The sequence below is a fragment of the Nanorana parkeri genome, unplaced genomic scaffold (genome assembly GCF_000935625.1).
Source record: "Nanorana parkeri isolate BGI_ZX_2015 unplaced genomic scaffold, ASM93562v1 scaffold809, whole genome shotgun sequence".
NCBI classification, from domain to species: Eukaryota; Metazoa; Chordata; class Amphibia; order Anura; family Dicroglossidae; genus Nanorana; species Nanorana parkeri.
Window position 1 is genome coordinate 420,368 of NW_017307077.1, and position 19,791 is coordinate 440,158.

At 38.3% G+C, this 19,791-nt stretch overlaps 1 protein-coding gene across 1 annotated transcript in view; it reads left to right on the forward strand.

Moving 5' to 3' along the window:
* The window catches only part of MEGF10 (multiple EGF like domains 10), a 148,996-nt gene that overhangs the window by 65,411 nt on the left and 63,794 nt on the right, over positions 1-19,791 (forward strand). The window contains exons 4-8 of the mRNA XM_018565052.1: positions 645-718; positions 868-984; positions 4,375-4,476; positions 7,871-7,971; positions 14,710-14,802. Coding sequence (XP_018420554.1) covers positions 645-718; positions 868-984; positions 4,375-4,476; positions 7,871-7,971; positions 14,710-14,802 — 487 coding nt within the window. The remainder of the gene's footprint in view (positions 1-644; positions 719-867; positions 985-4,374; positions 4,477-7,870; positions 7,972-14,709; positions 14,803-19,791) is intronic.

Consider the following 19,791-nt stretch of genomic DNA (forward strand, 5'->3'; position numbering starts at 1 on the left):
ACAGACATTCAGTAACATATACATGGAGGTAGTGACAATGGACTATAAGTGCGATGACATCACTGAACTTGTATTTCATAGAGAACTACAAGTGACATATTTTATTTCTTGGCTACATGCAGCACCATACTCAGAGTCACTTCAGGGGTACAATAGTCAGGTGTGCTGTGGGATATACACACGATTCAGTGTGAACATGGATGGGAGTCTGCAGGAACCAGAGCATTGTCCCCACAATCCACTGATCGTGGTTGCAATGCATTACTGGTGCCAATGCAAAAAAATAATAAATGCACACTTTTTCTTTTATGATGAAGTGCACATTTTTTTAAAAGGTAGAATTTCCCTTTAAGAACAATAGTCCTGAAGCCTGCACCTTTAAAAAGTTGTCATTGGCAGATTACATATTCTATCTCTTTAAATGTTGTAATTATGTTCCCTCTCTGTGAACTGTGCAGTAAGGCTGCATATTAAATATGTTTTTAAGTGGATTATCTTGATATAGTGTGGTTTTCTTTTTATTGAGCTGTATTCATGTGTAACATTTTATGGTGACATTATTTGTGTGGTCTAGTCACTAAGTGAGTTCACAGCAGAAAGCAATATAGTGCTGGTTTGAGAGTGTGAAATCCCTTATGTCTTAGTGGTGTGTGAATCTTCAGACCTCATTGTTACCAGATGTTAGATTCTATAGTTTCCTTTCCATATATTCTCACAGGTGAGTGTCTGTAGCATGTCGTAAATATTGTACGGATAAACGTAATCTAATCATGATGGGTGGAAGTGCATTATGTTTTTGCAGTTATCATGGCCATGTATGGTGTAATGGAGAACATATATTTATTTATGTTTGGTTTTTTTCAGCAGGTTGCTTGATGCAGGAACAATGGTGCAGTTATCACCTTGCTTTGGGTTGCTTCCATTATTTCTTTGCCGATGGTTTGGAATGTCGTTGTCACTGAATCTTGAGACTACTATTGTCCAGTACCAATGGCATGTTGTTGTTATACATGTGAATGCTTATGATGGGGTCAGCTACTCAAAAGATGAACAGGTATTATGGAAAGCCTCACGCTGCATGACTACAATTGTGTGCAAGAATGCAGTGATGTCATCATACCCTAACCAATGTGATGTCATGGATGGATCAGAGTCAATAAATTGAAGGACAGCTCTAGCTAAAACTTTTTTAGTTTTGTATATTGAGGGGAAAGGCTATCACCTCTATTGGGTTTTTATTTGCAACCTTTGTCCCCACTGGGGAGATTTCCCCTTACTTCCTGTTGGGGGCACAGACTGCAACTAAAAACTTTTCAGCAAAATGGGGAGATGTTTTTTTCATTGCCAGTGTCCAGTGATAGCCATTCCCCTCTTGTCCTGATGTCACAAGCAGGTGAAATCCTCCAAGTGAGAGATACAGATACCAGCTGCACTCCATACAGTGCTACAACCAAAGTGAATATGGTGGTGCTCATACATGGTGGTGGTGACAATCACGGATGGCCCTGGTTGGATCCAAAGAAGAATGGGTGCAAGGTGCAAATATACTCTTATTTATTATAAATCGGTCATAAAGAGAATGTATTGGGGCCACATAGGGTCCCTTCCTCTAGGTAACACTGTGTTGCCTTGAAGAACGGACTCTGCATAGTCCCAAAACATTGGCTTTATCACCAATGTGACGCATTTATAATAAGAGTACATTTGCACCTTGAAGGGCTGAGTGCTGCTGACTTTTCTTCCATGGCCCCAGTAAGGTCATAGACAGCAGGAACAACTTGACAAGAGGCATTTTATTCTTCCTAAGACTATTCAAAAATGTAAAAAAAAGCAGTTTTAACTTTGTGTCTCTTTCATGCATCTGAACTTATTTTGATGTGTATTGAATATGTTCCAGCATGAATACAAGTGCACTGGTTTATATCTTCAGACAGAAGGTTGGCAGGGCCAAAGTATGCTAGACCTATCAGTGGGCACAGTGGAAAACCAACCTGTAAATGGCAATGGGCTCTGTGGTAAATGATTGCTAAACTTAGATACATTTGTGGAAGTGTACAATTAGATAATTGACTCCTGGATAACATATAGCTACTCAACAGATTTCACTTTGTAAAAGAGTTGGATTTTTCTGGAACCAAGTAACAGGCAGAACAAGACCTTGTCCTGTAATCTTCAGACTTATATAGCCGCTCAGGCATTTTTAACTTTTTAATGCAGTTCATTTAACAGAAAATAAAAGAGAAATTGAAAATGAAAAAAATTTGCACTTCACATGCTACTCTACAATGTAATTTAGAATATGAATCAAGCAGAATGTATGGCAACATTCCCTTACACAGCGCCACTCCTTATCCAGATACATATTAATAAAGCACACTCTCAACAAAATTAACCAGTCCCATACATTGCTCTGTAGAAACTTACACTAAACTGTTCATATAAAATAAAACAAATAAATATATATAAACATCCAAAAATCCCCAAAGGTCTTGTATGATAATTCCACGTGTTAAGATCCTCCAACCTCTAAATGCAACCAAGTGCCCATGCACCTTATGCCACCTATATGCTCCCCGTTCACATGGAAGACTCATTGAGATCTTAAAATGACACTAAACTCATGAGTTAAAACTTAAAAATGCATTCAAGTACCTTACCTAAACTAAATCTGAGATTGTAGTCCATCACGGGATTGAGCTTGGAGCGGTGGCTACTTTACAACACACACGGGGACCATGGGGAGCAAAAGTAGCCACCCTCCAGAAGGAAGGACAATGTCAGCACGAATGCAGAGGTGATGTGAGGATCTACAGCTGAGTGATACACAAATAGGATACATTGGGGTCTATTCACAAAGCTGCCGAAGGATCTGGCCGTAGCTTCGGCCGATCCTTCGGCTAGCTTCGGCACCAGGACACTTTTCTCCATTCTGCCAGAGCTGCTATTTAACCCCCCAATCAGGAACACAATCTACTTTGAGTCCCAAGAACAGTAAGGAAATTTAAAAGCGAATGGCCAGCAAATGTGCTCAAATCTAGTCTTGTTAATGTGTTCATGGTTGTAGTAGCTTTTATATAACATATTTCTTTCCCATCACGGAGGTAAAAAAAAAAGGTAATTTATTATCTTGCCTTCCCATCTGTTCTGCTATTTCTCAGGGGGTGATGTGTGTGAAAATGGCTGTAAACATAAGCATGTGTGACAAAAGTCACCAAGGTGGTCCCAGTTGTCCTTCTTCCAGTCTGTGTCCTCACCCCTTCATCTGGCTTATTATTCTACATACAAAGTATAAATACTTTATGTAAGGACATTCTGGACATTATTGGCAGTGCTTGTCATTTATTACTAATGATCAGTCAGTATTTAGTACCATCATGCAGCTGTATGCGCTGTGCTGGTAGGAATATAATAACATTCTTTTGTATTGTTTTTGCCCTTATTTTGATTCTCTCATACCATTAAAGGAACCTAAAAATAATCAGGGAAATAATTTTCTCATGCCAATTATCCAGAAGAAATGCATTGCTGAGCTATCATTTATTTCCCCTTGTAAAGTATCTGTTTTTTTTACACTTTTTATAAATTATTTCACATTCTTTAAATGTAAAGAATACTTTTTCTCTGGATATTATTATTGTGATTATTATGAGTATACAGGGCACAGTGTATAATTATGTGTTAATTGTGTTGGTTTAGGCTCGGTTCACACCTAGGCGTATAGAATATGCGTTTGTCGCGCGTTTCGTGTCGCACGTTTGTTGCACGATTTGCGGTAAAAAACGCGCGACAAACAAGCGTTTCCGAGGGCTACTTGGCTGTATCCCAATGTAAACACGCGACAAAAATGCCCCAAAGAAGCTCCTGTACTTCTTTGGGCGTAGGGCGTTCTGTAGCGCGTTCATACGGCCTGTAATACGCCCAGGTGTGAACCATACCCATAGAAAATAATTAGATTTTGGTGTTTGAGCGTTTTGCAGAGCGTAGGAACGCGCTACAAAACGCCCAGGTGTGAACCGGGCCTTAGTTTAGCCTTTCCTACTCCCTAAAATGCATCTACATCAAAATTCTGTACATAGCCAACAATTCTCTTTTCAGTAGATAGAGTAGATAATGTCACTGCTACTTTTACAAGGTAATATGTGGTTTTCTAAAGGCATTTGTTGCACACAAAGAGGATTTATACCCTTGGTGGCTATTAAGGAATATATATTTAATATTATATTAAACCTATATTTACCTTTCATGCATTGCTAGCAAAATGATTATATTGTTTTCAGTATTCAGTAAATCTCTTTAAAAGCCTAATCAAGGTATTTTACTAATTTGTATGGAAGCATTAGCTGACTTGGTAATATAACTATTTGTCTTTTTTAGCTACTCAGTTACTGTTCAGGAATCCTATGCACATCCATTCGACCAAGTCTACTACACCAGCTGCACAGATATACTAAACTGGTTCAAATGCACTAGACACAGGTATGTAACTTTCCAGTATTCACTAATACACTAAATCATTTATAAACCCAATATTGCTGTGAGGAAGGCGTCATTTTCATTTTCTCCTTTTAGTATTTGAGGAAGTAACCAGGGTTTGGACAGGTCACTTGTTTCGTAAATGAAATTTGCGCTTTTCATCCATCGTAGTGCAGAGAGTTTGGAGTTAATACTTTTTATTGGCTGACTTAAAGTGGAAGTAAACTGCTTTGTCATTTCTTTTTTTACCCTAATGTGTAAGTATGCACAGGATACTTTCACATTAGGGCACACTTACCATGCAAGTGTGTCCTTCTCTAGCTATGTTAGATCAATCTTCAGTTCTCAGCTCTGTCCCCCGCCATCTCCCCCACTGACACTACCCGGGTTCTATGAAGTCCTCTTCAGCCATTAAGTAGTAACTGATGATGTAAGAGAGAGGAATCAGAGGTGCTATTTGGGAATTGACTCAAAGATAAGAAGTTTTGGGCACAACTCTCACCTCATAAGAGTTTTTTGAAGTTTCCAAATACCAGAGAAACAATGAAATACAAGTATTACTGAAATGTTTTTGACACATTTGAATGGTAATGGTTATTGTAAATATTTAGTATATATCTATAGTTATAAATGTTGTTGGGCTAATTGACTAAAAGGAAAAAAGTGCAGCATCTCCAGTAAAATAATTAGAAAATATGTGGTCAGCCAGTTCAAGAGAAGTCACTAAACTGTGCATTGAAAATAACTTTTTTACTGTAGGTTTAGCACAGGAACAGATATTTAAAAAAAAAAAAAAAAAGTTTATTTCATTTCCTTTAATAACAAAAAAAGGAAAACCCTTTAGCAGATATTACCAAAACATTGTCTGTTATGAAATATTTCCCTTTACTTCCTGTTCAAGTGACAGACCTAAAGTTATGTATTTCTAATTCTTAATCGCTTTTTGTTCTGGTGATGTTGCTCATCAGGACAAATAGAGATGATAAATCCTCCCAAGGGAAGGGGTCAATTACAACCTGACAAGGACTTTGGTCCTTCTCAACTCTGTCCAAAACTAAAAAAAGGTTTGTTTGTGTAGGGATGTAGTATTTTGCTGAAGTCCATTTTGCATTTTTGTAATTCTGTAGCACGTAGTGCTCTGCTCTCAGCTTAAATGTGCCTCAGTAGGAGTGATCCTCTAAGCATAGAGTGTATTTTCTCTGCCACATTTAGTAAGAGTTTGCTCCAGTTGAGTGTGGTAGAGAGGTATAATTCTGTGTTATGGATGTTTGATGGCTTAGCCAATCAGAGGGCCTGGGGAACCTGCTCATGTATGTTGCAAGAACTGTCTGAGACGCTTCTTGTTCGGTCTTCTGTTTCTGTGATGATGTCATTTTAGTCTCTCTTTTAAGTAGGGATGCACAGATACTGTACTTTGTACAAGTAGAAGTTCAGATACTTTTCCAGCTACTAGACTAGAGAAAAACTCAAAAGTTAGGAGGCAGCTGGGTTTTTTTTCATATAAATTTTTATTATTATTGCAAAGTATACAGTATTGAAACATTGTCACAAATATTCCAAATGTTTTTCGCTGTGTGTGTTGGTGACATAGTAAAGGACCATATAACAGTGCCATAGGTTTGACAGCAAGGGAATGGCATAAGGAACATCACCATATATTGTACAGTCCATATAACTCACCGAGAAACAGAATCATGAAACATCATCAGAGAAAAGAGAAATAAGGAAGAAATAAGAGAGAAATAAGCATCGGCACTGTAGTATACCATGGAACACACATATGAGAGTACAATTGGGAGGAATCGCTGGATGGGTAGAGGGGGGGGATCGGTTAATCCCAATGTTGTTGATGGGTTTAGGGAATGTCAGAGGACGTCTAGCGCACCCCGAGGGTGCTGTCAAATTTGACTTTGAGGAACCATAGGGAGTATTGGAAAGTGGACATAATGGGGGTGATTTACTAACCTAAACACACGCACGCACCAGGTGCGTGTAAATTTTCAAACAGCAAAACGTATTTATCAACCAAAAAGTCTCTAAAAGCATATTTCCACTAATGCCATATATGGAAAAAATCATGCACATGATGCATATATAATGTTGCTTCACAGTTTAGACAAAAATGGTCAGCTCATGCATTTACATTCCTGCATTCACCAACGCAAGCAACACAACATAGAGCTAATTTACACAACATCACCTTGGAATTCATGCAGGGCTTTGCACAACACACCTGCTGGGTGTGTACACACTACAAAGGTGTTTAGATTCCACCCATAGATCATGCTGGGAGGGAACACACTACAGGGGTGTATACATGTTCGTGGTGTGTTTATAAGGTTAGTAAATCAACCCCTATGTCTCATAATTGATGTGTAGGAAGTTCAGATGTCAAATATCGGGACCAAGTGTCAAAAAATATGCCAGTGCGTTGCAGATTAGGCCTGGGCTTTCTTACCTCGCATATTGCCATGCGCAATAAACCTGTTTTTTTCTATTTTAAAATGAACTAAAGTGACTAGCGCCCATATCGGTCCATTCTGAGCACAGATCCATACCTGAGATAGAATGTTTCTTAGACTTATTAAGTAGGTGGACTTAATAGGTGGACTTGTGGCATTCACAATGTGGTCACTGATGCCCCGAATATCATCATTTATTGAAGATCAGTCAAAATAGTAACACATGTGCGAAAAATGGTGTTTACACTTAGCTGACCTTAGCATCAAGAACTCTACAAAACTGGGACAATGTTAAATCATGTGATTTAATGTTGCCCAAAGCTCAGAAGAGAGGAAGTGGTTCTGTGTTGGGTTTATATATACAAAGAACAAAGAATTATATCCAGTGCATATAACAAAAGAAGTAGTACTATACAATTTCCATTTTAGAATCAGTTACTGCATGTACACATTTACTGCATTTTACACATACGACCGTATTAGCACTGTCTGGCAAAATATGGGACACTTGGAAACTGCAGGGAATAGGGCCAGTGCAATCTCTGGTGAATGAAAGAAATCAAGGGAGATTTGATCCTCCCTCTCTGAGAGCTACAGAGAGCAGGTCTTGGAACCAGGGCCTGAGGCCTGCATTTTGCAGTTTTGAATTTAGGAACATTATAAAAATAAGTGTAGAGCCGTAGGCATTTAGCAGTGGGGTAGCCAGTTGTACAAATGGAATACTAGGATAAAAATCAGAGTCACTTCTCATGTAGGCTATGCCCTCTGAGTCAGTATAATTTTTTTAAAGATTTATTGGATTGTACCGATAATGTGCTTTGTATACATACATGCTCATACAGCTAGGTATTTACCTCAAGCTTATCATGAATTTTTGCTGTCACAAGTTATTTGGTCTGTGCATATTATTTTTTCTTTCTTTTTGCATGACACAGAATAAGCTATAGAACTGCATATAGGCGTGGAGAAAAAACTATGTATAGACGCAAGTCTCAGTGCTGCCCAGGATTTTATGAGAGCAAGGATGTGTGTGTCCGTAAGTATACTATTTATTTACAAAATATTTTTTAACTGCCATTGTATCTGTTTGATTGTTGGGACAACACAGTCAATTTTGTGGTTTAGAGGCTGTGAGGAATGAGCCTCATTGTCTTGTCAATGTGAACACAATGTGCTATAAAACAAATAACCAGAAACATTTAAATGGAGGCGGTAACTGCACTAAAGGTCCTGGATATTCTGGGGACAGAGAGATTTTACAACTTTAAATTTGCCTTTATTCCCTGAAGGAACTATTTTATATTGTGGACAGACTTCAGTCCATCAAATAATACAAAAAGAGCAGTCCTGAGGTCTTGGTGTGGAAATGTGTAATGTAATCTGTGGCTCTCTACATGTTACTACAAATCAATAAGGGGATATCTGCAGCTACTCAATGTTATCTTCACTCAATGAAGCCATTCCACTGTGTTCACAGTTTGTTTGCAAGCTGCAAATGGACAGGGTTTTGGCTCATAGAGAAGAATGGCTTCCCAGTTGTAGACATTGTAGGGTCTACACTTTGGAGTAGCAGCCTGAAGGCTATAAATTCAACGTGGGGGCCGCTCTGTGCATGAATGTCATTGTGGGGCTACAGAGGTGTATAATATAAAGGCAATTCGTAGTTGTAATGAATGTCCAGCTACCCATAAATAATGTTATTTGTGGTTAGCCAATACCTTAGAAAAACTTACATTGAATGGTATTATGATATGGTGTTCTGCTGTGGGTAGAATAGGTGGTTTAATGAATTCCTTGATTTAAATAAATGTGGTTATTAGGGCATGCAATATCAAATATTTAAACAGTCAATCACCCTACTTCCCATCTTGTTTCATAGACAAGAGCCATCTGACTTCATAGAGTTCCATAATCATTAGTTATGTGTATCGTTATGTATATATCAGCTAGCAAGCTTGTCTCTTGTTGGTTCCACATCTGCTTATGTCGGGCTGCTATACTTTGAATACAATAATTCATGTAATGTGTCTAGATGTCTACCTACTTTATGACACCTAGAAGAACACAGAATACAAATAATGCCCTTGTATTCTACGCGCGCAGTCTGGCAGGATAATAATAATTCCCTGATATTTTGTAAATAGCAATGTGCACTAACAAAAAAAGAAAATCGTGTGTACTATGTTAACTAATCCAGCAAAAGGATCAATAGATTTGATTAAACAAAAATATTCCAGCCTTTAGTGTTCATAGCTATATGATATTTAGAAAGATAATAGTTTGTTCTCTATGTGTAGAAAGAAGTTTATGTGTTTCCTGTTTAAAGTAGAACTCCAGGGAAAGGTGTATTAACCCTTGCAGTAGGGGCACCCCCCTACTGCAAGTGTTAACTGTTCGTTTTATCTAGGTGCTAAAAAAACCAAAACGTTTTACTCACCCAAACTGCCGAGGTGACTCCGTGCTTCTCTGGTCACTGAAGCGTGTCTCCACCTTTGCTGCACAGATGCAATATTCCTCATTGTGCTCACGTCTATATGCGGTGTATAGAACGTGATCACACAAGGATTCTTAGACCGCTGCAGCAGAGGGGGAGAGAAGCTCCAGGGACCGGCGTAAGGCTGGGTTCACACCTAGGCGTTTCGAATATGCTCGTTTGTCGCACGTTTTTACCAAGTGCGACAAACGCGCGTTTCAGAGGGCTACCTGGCTGTATCCCAATGGATACACGCGGCAAATACGCCCCAAAGAAGCTCCTGTACATCTTTGGGCGTAGGGCGTTTTGCAGCGCATTCCTACATGCTGTAAAATGCCCAGGTGGGAACCATGCCTATAGGCAATCATTGGTTTTCACATGTTGAGTGTATTACAGAGCGTAGGAACGCGCTGTAAAATGCCCAGGTGTGAACTAGGCCTTAGAGAAAGCCGGCTTGAATTATTGAGTATAACTTTTTTTTAACACCTAGAAACAAACGAGCAGTTAACCCTTGCAGTGCGGGGGTAGCACCACTGCAGTGTTTGAAATTTGCCCCAGATTTCTTTAAAACTGAACTCCAGAGAAACAGCTACATACAGAAATAAAATGTGTTGGAGTGTTTTACATGCCAAATAATTAATATTTTTGGCAATCCAGTTCTGAGATTTCCATAGCTTTGCCACACAGCACGGCCCTGTCTAGCAGGAGAGGGAACCTGATTTAGTTTAGTAACACTTACAGGTCATGTCCCTGCACAGCCTGTGATTAGACTGTAAGGAAGAAACAGAAGCTTGATGAGCTGGTTGATCTGTTATTCTGCTCTCTGCTCCTATCAAATTGTTTCTTGTTAGCACATGAACACTGCAGCGCAACTGACTGACTCCTTGTGCTGCTTTTCCCTCACCCAGCCTTAAGCTCTGCTGTACAGGGATTTTAATTATTTTATATCTGCCTGGAGCTAAGTTTTAAAGTGTACTTTTACTTATAAGACACATTAACAGGCATCATCTGATTTCTGCAAAACTTGGTTACCAAAATTGAAAGTGACTCCTGTGTAAGCCAGGCTCCACGAGAAGTCATATCAAAGTTTCAGATTTGTAGAAAGTTGAAACTAGGCACACCATAAGCATCCTCCATTTCTTCCAACAATGCAGAACGGATTTATCTCAAGTGGTCATAGAGTGATGACACAAGGAAGTGCATATTAACAGGGCTGAATTAAATTGTGTTATTGCATTGAAGAAACACATCCCATATATAATAAGTAATAAGTAAGTTTACAAACTTCTAGCTCAATATGGTTATTAGGAGTGGGATAGAAGTTATGGAAATTCAATATGGAAATACATATTTATTTTTAATTTAGTTTAATAATGCAGAACAAAGTAGAACAACCTATTGAATTTCACTTTACTTTGTCCTGATCAATAAAACATGAAATCCTATTTGCCACACACATTTACTATACATTGCATTGTCTAATTAAAGAAATGTACTTATCTACTATTGTTTAAAGGTTGCAACTTATAATACACACATTATTTTTACTAGAATTACTACATTCTGTACAACCCAGGGCCAGCTGACATAATGGGCATTCACAAGACTGAATCAACTTGTTATAATGATTCGTCTGCATAGATATTTTGCTAGCTTGTAGTTACCAAAGATGTCAAAATTTCCTTTCCTTTATAATTTTCAGCAAGTGATTGGCATGGACAGATGTGCAGGCAAGCTATTCACAAGTTTCTCCTCGGACATTAAATTATGTTTGTGAGCAGAACGTACAGTATGTCAGTAGGTGTAAAGTCTGTTTACTATGCAGAAAACTCTCTTATTAAGTACAAGGTTCACCCTATGCTAAAAAAGCATTTAAATTATAACTGATATTGAGCTCTTAAAGGGTCAACAAATCTGATTGTTCTCATTAAAACAGCTGGTGGTGTAAGTGGACTATTCCATTGAATATTATAAAGAGACAAATAAGTACTGTTGACACTCCCGTGCACCACTAACATAAAGCATAGCGATCCCCAAAACCTCATGCATTAGTAGTATTTAGGTATCTCTAGCTGACTCACCATAGTACAGACTAATTACCATATTAAAAAAACTTGTAACTTTTTACTTGTAACTTCTTTAGCAAAGTGATTTCTGATTGGTTGCTGCATGTAATAATAATAAAAAACACATATCCTGCAGGTGTTTAAAATTAAAGCTGGCCATACACTATGCGAAATCCACACAGTGGGTGCCGCTGTCGGCACTCTTATGTCTGGCTTCCCTCGATTGAAGGAGCCAGTTGCAAAATCGCCGAACAAAAAGAGCCGGCAGCTAGTGAGCTGCAGACTCTGTTTAGGTATTTGGACAGTGGTCGGCGACGCCATCAGAATACAGTGCTAACAGCTGGAGATTCCTTGATCAACTCTGGTAAGTGTTGATGGAGGAATCTGTTATATTTTCATAGTTCAGCCTAAACACTGAATGAAGAAAATATTAGGCTGACCAATTTTTTTGTGGAGCAAAATGTCTGTCAATGTTCTGTCAATATTCTGCAGAGTAAGCCAGCATGCTCCCTCTATAGCACAGCCCATGTATATTTTGGTGATCCAAATGGGCATGTTTGTGTCCGAAGCATCAGAAAAAGACCTCTTCCAACCTCTGTGTCCAACCATCATCCAAGGTCCACGGCCACATTCACTAGATCAGTCCCATCAGCCCTATAAGACTGCAAGTCCAGGACTGAATGTGACATATCTCGGTAGGTTTAAGGTTCCAATGCAAATATTGCCCTGCAGTAAATTTTGGTAATACTTGCAATCTAGGATACTGAATAACACCTCAATACACATATACAGTACAGAAATTGCACAGTAGCTATAGTAAATTGCAACACAGAGGTGTGAACCATCTATGCATTGTGGTTTGCAGGGTTGAAAAAAAATGGTGCCGATACGGTTTTTGTATGCAAGGATAATGTGGAGAAGGAATAGAAACATTAACCATTTTTTATTGCTTTCTGTGTCCCTGCTAGGATGATTCAACCTATTTTTCCTGGTGAAAGTGAGAGAAAATAAAAAAAATTGAGTCGCCAACAGAACAGAAATAGAGCAGAAATCTTCCTATGTGGACACTTGTCCTGGTGGCAACTGCCTAAAGAAAAACTTACCTTATTTTTGGGAGATTCCCTTACATCTTGTTGTGTCAACAGGACAGGAAGTGAAGGAAAATCTCCTGAATGGGACAAGACTTTTACCCGTTCCCTACTCTATCAAAAAAAAAAAGGTTTTTACTTTCGATATAGTTTAACCCTCCAGTGATAAATGTCCCCCCACCGTGGAAAAGTACGGATCACTGTTTTCAGCTCTAATTTCAGAGCAAATTCTTAGTAAATATTTCCACAATTTAAATTTGGCATTGTTGATATTATTTTATAAGCAGCTGTTCAAATACAACACTTCATGCTTTATTAGGAACATGAGCTGTAAAATGAGGAGAAGAACTGGAGACTGATTGAGTTTCTTTCAGTGGTAGGAAGTGCAGACTTTAGAGGGGAAGTGTCTTTCTTAATAAAGGTGGAAAGATGATGAATTGTCAGTCCTAAAAGACGAATTATGGGTTTTATGTATGTTGTAGGGACCATATACAATCACAATTTAGAGAGATCTTTTGATATCAGGAATGCAGCTAAGGTCTATTAGATGCTGATGCAAAGTATGCAAATAGAATTGTATTTAATAACACTGCTATGCACAGCTACCCAGATAGCAAGGATAACTTGCCACAAACTTGTGGCAGGGTTAAATTGTAATTCTTTCTAACTTTCTAACTTGCTGCACACATTCCTGGCAAGTTGTAGACTTGCAGAACACTTGCAGCACAAGTTTTAGTTGACACTTTTTGAATTTTGCTTGGCAACAAGAGTCCTGCAGGTCCTGCAGCAAGAGCTCTGCAAGTGTACAGCACTTTTGGAAAGCACGTTGATCTGAAGACTTGCAATGCAGACTTGCTGTAATTGTGCAACAAAATTGTGAAGCTTGGCAAGACTAGCAATAGTTTAGCAAGTAATTTTCAAATTTGCAGCTCAATTGCTTGCTATCTGGGTATGCCATGTGCATTGTAATTTTTGGGATTTAAGGTAATTTTTTAGATAAAATATAGTTAAATTTGATCAGTTTATTTATGCGTATTAATAACATAGAAAACTTTATTTAGCTGTGTTGTTTGAACTAATTTCTGTACGTCTTACATGTACCCGGTGTGCTGTTGGTAAGTTTTGTATTGTTATAGATTGCAAGCTTTCAGGGGCAGGGTCCTTCTAACCATCTTTTTATTAATTGTATTGTAACTGTACTGTCTCCCTTTACATTGTAAAGTGCTGTGCAAACTGTTGGCGCTATATAAATTCTGTATAATAATATTATAATAATATGAATATGTTGATAGTGCCTTGCAACTCAGTTCAATTTCCTGGGCAATTTACACATTTAAACTAATAGAGCCTAAAGTGTGACAGTGCTAACGTTGAACTCTGGTCACATTGAATTTACTTGTGTTATAGCTATTGAAGTCTCTGATTACCCCCCCCCCCCCCCCCCCCCCCCCCCCTCCCCCCTGTGACCTGATCACTGCTATCTTTTAAGTCATGTAGATCTTGTTTACATGCAGGTCGAAGTACAGCACCCATTGTAATTCCGTGCCCTCTTAGATGTAAGCACTGCAGGTCCCAGTAGTCCTCAGTAGTCCTCAGTGCTATGATCAAATTTTTAGGCCCTCTTCTCCCCCTGGCCATTCGTGAAATGTGAAATAGAGCCTGGAGGTGTGTGCTTTGTGAATAGTTAGGAGATAAGCGGCCATAGAATTGAGGTCGACTGAGACCTGTAGTCACCTGCATGTAAACAGGAAGATTTGCGGCATTTAATGTATAGCATCACACAACAGTGTGATTTGCCCCTAACACAAACAAAATGATTTTGTTTGTGTTTTTCAAAACTCTTTGGCTGAAAATAATGATCCATTTATAAACAATAATGATCCTTATCCTGGTTAAAATCATAAATTGAGCCGTATAGGTCCCTTTTAGTAATTCTTCTAAACGAGTGGATATTCAGTTTATGAATGTCTTTGTTAGCATTAACTACAACCGTTTCACCTCTATTTTTCCTCTTATATTACCAAAGAAAGTAAGAAGATCCACCATGTACAAGACACGAGCCCCTTAGTTAATAGAATACTGATTAGCTGCTTAGACCATTTGGCTCTGTTACATTTATTCAGCTTTCTCTCTTTTTGATGTGACAGCTCACTGTGCTGATAAATGTGTCCATGGCCGCTGCATAGCTCCGAACACCTGTCAGTGTGAGCCGGGATGGGGAGGACCCAACTGTTCCAGTGGTAAGTGTCCAGCTGCTGCTGCTTGTCTCCAAATGTTTCTGCTGTTTTGTCCTTTCTGTCTGGGAATCAATGGTAGCTTGCATATGGTTCTGTTGGCTAACTGCAGCACTTAACCAGGGATGAGCTACAAGATGCAGTTTAACTGTTTGCATCCATTATTATGGAATCTGTGGCTGTGCATATTTCTTTAGAATGAGATTAACAATAACAAATGTTAAAATGTTTGTTTGCTGGGATAAAAGTTTTTTTTTACATTGCTTTTTGTTCTTCATTTAAAATACCTGAGGCAGTGTTATCACACAAGTTATGGTGAGAAGGGACTAAAGCAATTAAAAACCTTTAATCAGTGTGTAGCGCCATAAAGCCTTCTTATAACAGAAGGTATTCACATTTCATTCTTTCACTTATCCCAAAAATAAGAGGATTATTCTTCATTTAGGACAGTGAGCTTTACTGTGCTACGTAATAATGAGTGAGGGTTTGTTCATTGCTTTAGTCCCTTTTGTAGCTCCCAACTGTCCCGGATTTGGAGGGACTGTCCCTCATTTGGAACCAAATCCCTCTGTCCCTATTTACTCCTCAGTTGTCCCTCTTTTTTGCTCTGATGTACAGATATCTATGAAATGGTTCTATTTAACTACCAAAAGTGTTATTCTGCACTAAAGCCTTCATCTTATGCTTTAATCATCTCGCTTGTTATTTAAAACGAACCAGTATAAGGTAAAAGAAATGGTGAAAATAAAACAATTCTGGGTTTAACCAATCGTTTTTGACATCTACATTCTTAATGGTGCACAAAATTGGCGAAGGGGGCGTGGCAGGGGTCGCATCTATTGCCTAAACACATTGTTGTGGAAGATGCCCCTCTCTCTCATGTAAGATAGTTGGTAGGTATGTCCTTCTCACCATAACCGGTATGCTGTCCCATTGGGTCCTAAGCCTTACTCCATAGAATGCATGGTTTCCATACACTGCACAGATTATGGCCAAAAAGCTTGAAACAGCTGTATGGCTCTTTAATAGTAAGCTTTAATTGTACTATATACCAGTGGCCCTGTATGCACATATGGCAAATGGAATGTAAATGAATGATTTGGATGGCTCTGCCCATGGCCCTCAAATGAAAAATAATCTTTTTTTTGGTAAATGTGATGGAATGAAATATGGGAATAAGTAATAACTTCTCTTTTAAGAAGGCTTTACTGTGCTATGTATTGATATTATACAGAAACTTGTTTTGAACTAAGTTGTGTACTTTTGGTGGCATACACCCCCCTTATAGGTGATAGATGGATTTATGTGCCCTATAAGAGGATACACTCATTTTACTGTCAACTACCAGTTGTATGGGCCAGAGTAAGCATTTACATTTAACCAGCAGATTGGATGATTCCGCTTCGATAGGCACCTGAGCATTGTGCTTACTGGACAGTTTTGCTCGAGCCAGATGTAATGGGAATACATGCAGTATGGGGTGTGATTTAACACTCACTGCTGTGTGTTTTTTAGATGTGTTGTAATATCATTTGAAGGTCTCCATTCAATCAACTTAGATGGAAAACTGCAAGTCAATGCACCCAAAACTGCTGCAGACTGGGACTAATGAGATGTGTGTGAGCAGCCCTAAGGGAGGAATGACAAACTATGAGTTTGTGGATGAGTTCTTGGAGTATTCAGTGACATCCAGTCCATCTAATGCTGCGTTAACTGTCTTGCAGGGAAGGATAGCTAAAGAATGATAGGGGAAAACATACTAACGTAGTCATTTACGTTTCCTTCAGTTCTGCCCATGTGCGAAAGATAGGTATTTAGTTATTTAATTTCTGTGACAAAAGTTGGCTGACCCTCCCCTAAAGCATGGATCACGTGACTAGATTTATAGACCTCCCTCCTTGTGGCCAGCACTGAAGGAGAACCTGCAGCAGCATTTTCTCCAGGACAAGAAGGTGCTTTAGCTCTACTATTAATCAGCTTTATGTTAACATTCCTATATAGGGTCACTTTATTAGTACAGGTCATGCTTGCAAACGGTAGGGTGGTAATAAAAGACTGAGTGAACATTGGGAAATACCGGGCATAGCGTTGGGGGCATTCTAAAAAAAATGTAGACCTAATATTATATAATATATGCCATAGCAGAAACCTGCATGTATTTGGGAGCTCTTCGATCTATACTATACCTGGACATGGGAAAAAAACAAAGACTACACTGAATAGAGATAGGAAAAAAACTAGATGTGTTTGTTACATAGACAATTCATGGATTTATAGGATGTACCAGATATTTGTTGTCCAATGGCTTCCATTTCAGGTGATTACAATGGGGGGCGGGGATTCATAAAAACTGGAACAGTTTTCTTATGGCAACCAATCATCTTCTTTCTTCAGCTTGTTCAGTTAAGCTTTGAAAATGAAAGAGAGAAGCTGATTGGTTGCCATGGGCAATTGCTCCAGATTTTTAAAAATGTCCCCCAATATGGTACATTATTCTGTTTTTTGGCATTTCTTCATTGATCTCTAAAGTCACGACAAAGCATAGAGTGGCATTTTAGCCACAAAAACTCCATGCCCATAGGCAGTTCTCCTGGAGGTCAGATTATATTATGATATTTAGCGTCGGTCTCCAGTGCACAGCTGGCATTTATATTCCCATTTTTCTTCTCGAGTGGGTGGCTTAGTCTTTCCAATGTCTTTAACAGCTTTCATAATATGTACAGTGTGAGGATGTGTGTAAGGATATACATTGTTTTTTGTGTATGTGTTCCATTGCTCAAGAGATTTGTTTGTTCATAAACAACAATTCCATCTGTCCAAAATACAGATAACAGTTACAGCTATAATTCAATAAATTAATATTATAGTACACACAGTCTCAAGTAGAATAGCTGTTTTTGTTAGTCCTTTATTTTGCATTAAAGTGTATGTCACTTCACAAATTCATATCACATGTATGTAACTGTTTAAAGCAATACTAAACTCAGGAGTTCAATCTTAAAAATGTATCAAGTACCTTAAATATTAATAAAAGTGTATCTTATATCACTCGGCTGTAGATCCTCAAATCATCTCTGAATTGGTGCTGACACTGTCCTTCCTTCTGAAGGGTGAAGAAAAAATGTACACTACATTCATTTTAAAAGAAGACCTCTGTGTGATAGTATGGATGGGTCCTCTTCTCTCATACATCTATTGTGTGTACCACCATCTTCTCTCTACTGTTGATTGTGGTGGATCGAGACCCTCCACTCATACAGAACAGAGCTCATGAGGCACCATTATATACTATATATGTGGAGTCACAACAGCACTTTCCAGAAAGCAGTATTAGTATGTTAACAAACTAACAATTCTTAGTCAGATAAGTAAACTGTATCCATATTGTAAAAATATGTAAAAAATACAAGTAGTCAATAATACCAGATTAGCAGATGGCTGTCAGGAAACGAATCATAAATCAACAGGAGCTGACAATTACTCTAGTGTGACTTAAAATATATTCAGATACCTAGAAAATATACATGCCTGTCTCCAGCCATGGGGATTCAGTGGCACCTCCATAATGTGTCTACATACCAGACTGTGTCTTGCATTGACATCTTGTCATTCAGAGAGGATTATCCATGAGGGAGCAAACTGCTCATTGGGTGCTGAATCACAGTTCGAGACCTGGACTTGGAAACATTCCAGGGCTCATGTAGACGTACAAAATAAGATCCAGTTTCAGTGGTTGCTCTAAATCTCATCATGCCATCCATAAGTAATATGACTAGCATGGAGACAAAAGAGACTCCTCATTTGGGCTTAAAGTGTTAATGCTGAACTTCTGTGGACCAGTCTGGAATGTGTGATAGAAGTGTAATATTACAGGGATAAAATACAGGCGATACAGTGTAACGTCACCACTAACATGTTATACTTCTATAAAGTCCCCGTCTGCTTACATTGGTTTTATTGTTTGTGCACTTCATGAAATGGAGGAGTGGAACCTTAAAGCTGAGGTCAACTGTTGAGTAGAGACTGCGTTTACCCATATACAGTAGGTTACCTTATGTAACCCATGTAATCTAAACCTTTCTTTCTTCTTATTTCTTCTGTGAACACATGCTAGATTTACACACAATCCCCATATACATATTTCAACTCTGCATTTAGTCATTTGACTGGAGTTCAGCTTACTTCCACATTTACTTCTAGGTTTATTCAGTCCTCGCTGATGTTTTTCCAGTTCTAGCAGATTTCAGACGTTTCTGCTATACCTCATGTAAAATGAATATCCTTATTATCTTTGTGTATGTTCTGTATGGTGGTGGCAGGCAACTTGCTTTTGGCATGTAATGGATTACTTTCAGAGAGCAGCTGCTAGGGAGCAAATGGATGTGTGTTTTATTTTATATAATGTATTGCAAAGAGGTTATGTTAGCAATTTTGTATTGTTTAAAGTAAAGGTGCACCAAAATAGAAATGTAAAAACCGAAACTATACCGATATTAAAAAATTGTCAGGCCGAAACCAAAACGGAAAATATTTTTATTTTAATTTTTTCAAAATTTTTTTATATTTTATTTTTATTTATTTTTTATAAACTTAAAAAAAAATATATATTTATCAATTCATTTTTTATTAAATATTTTTATTTTTTACTTTACTTTTAGGGGCTTCGGGGAAATATTGGGGGTCTAAACAGACTCCTGATATTTCCCTTTTAAAATAGAAAAAGAGATTGAGGACACAAAGTCCTCATTCTCTTTTTCTGCAGCCTCTGTTATCAATGAACAGGAATCCTCTATGAGTGTACCTGTTCATTGATAACTTGAGAACTATAACTACAACTATGAATAAACAGGAGGTGATGTAGATCACTCCCATTCATTCATAATTGAGGATATAGGAAACATGCCATGTCCTCAATTATCTACAAACACTCAGCGATCACTGATCGCTGAGTGTTTGTACCACTCTCCTCTCTGACACGCTGTCACAGGAGGCTGA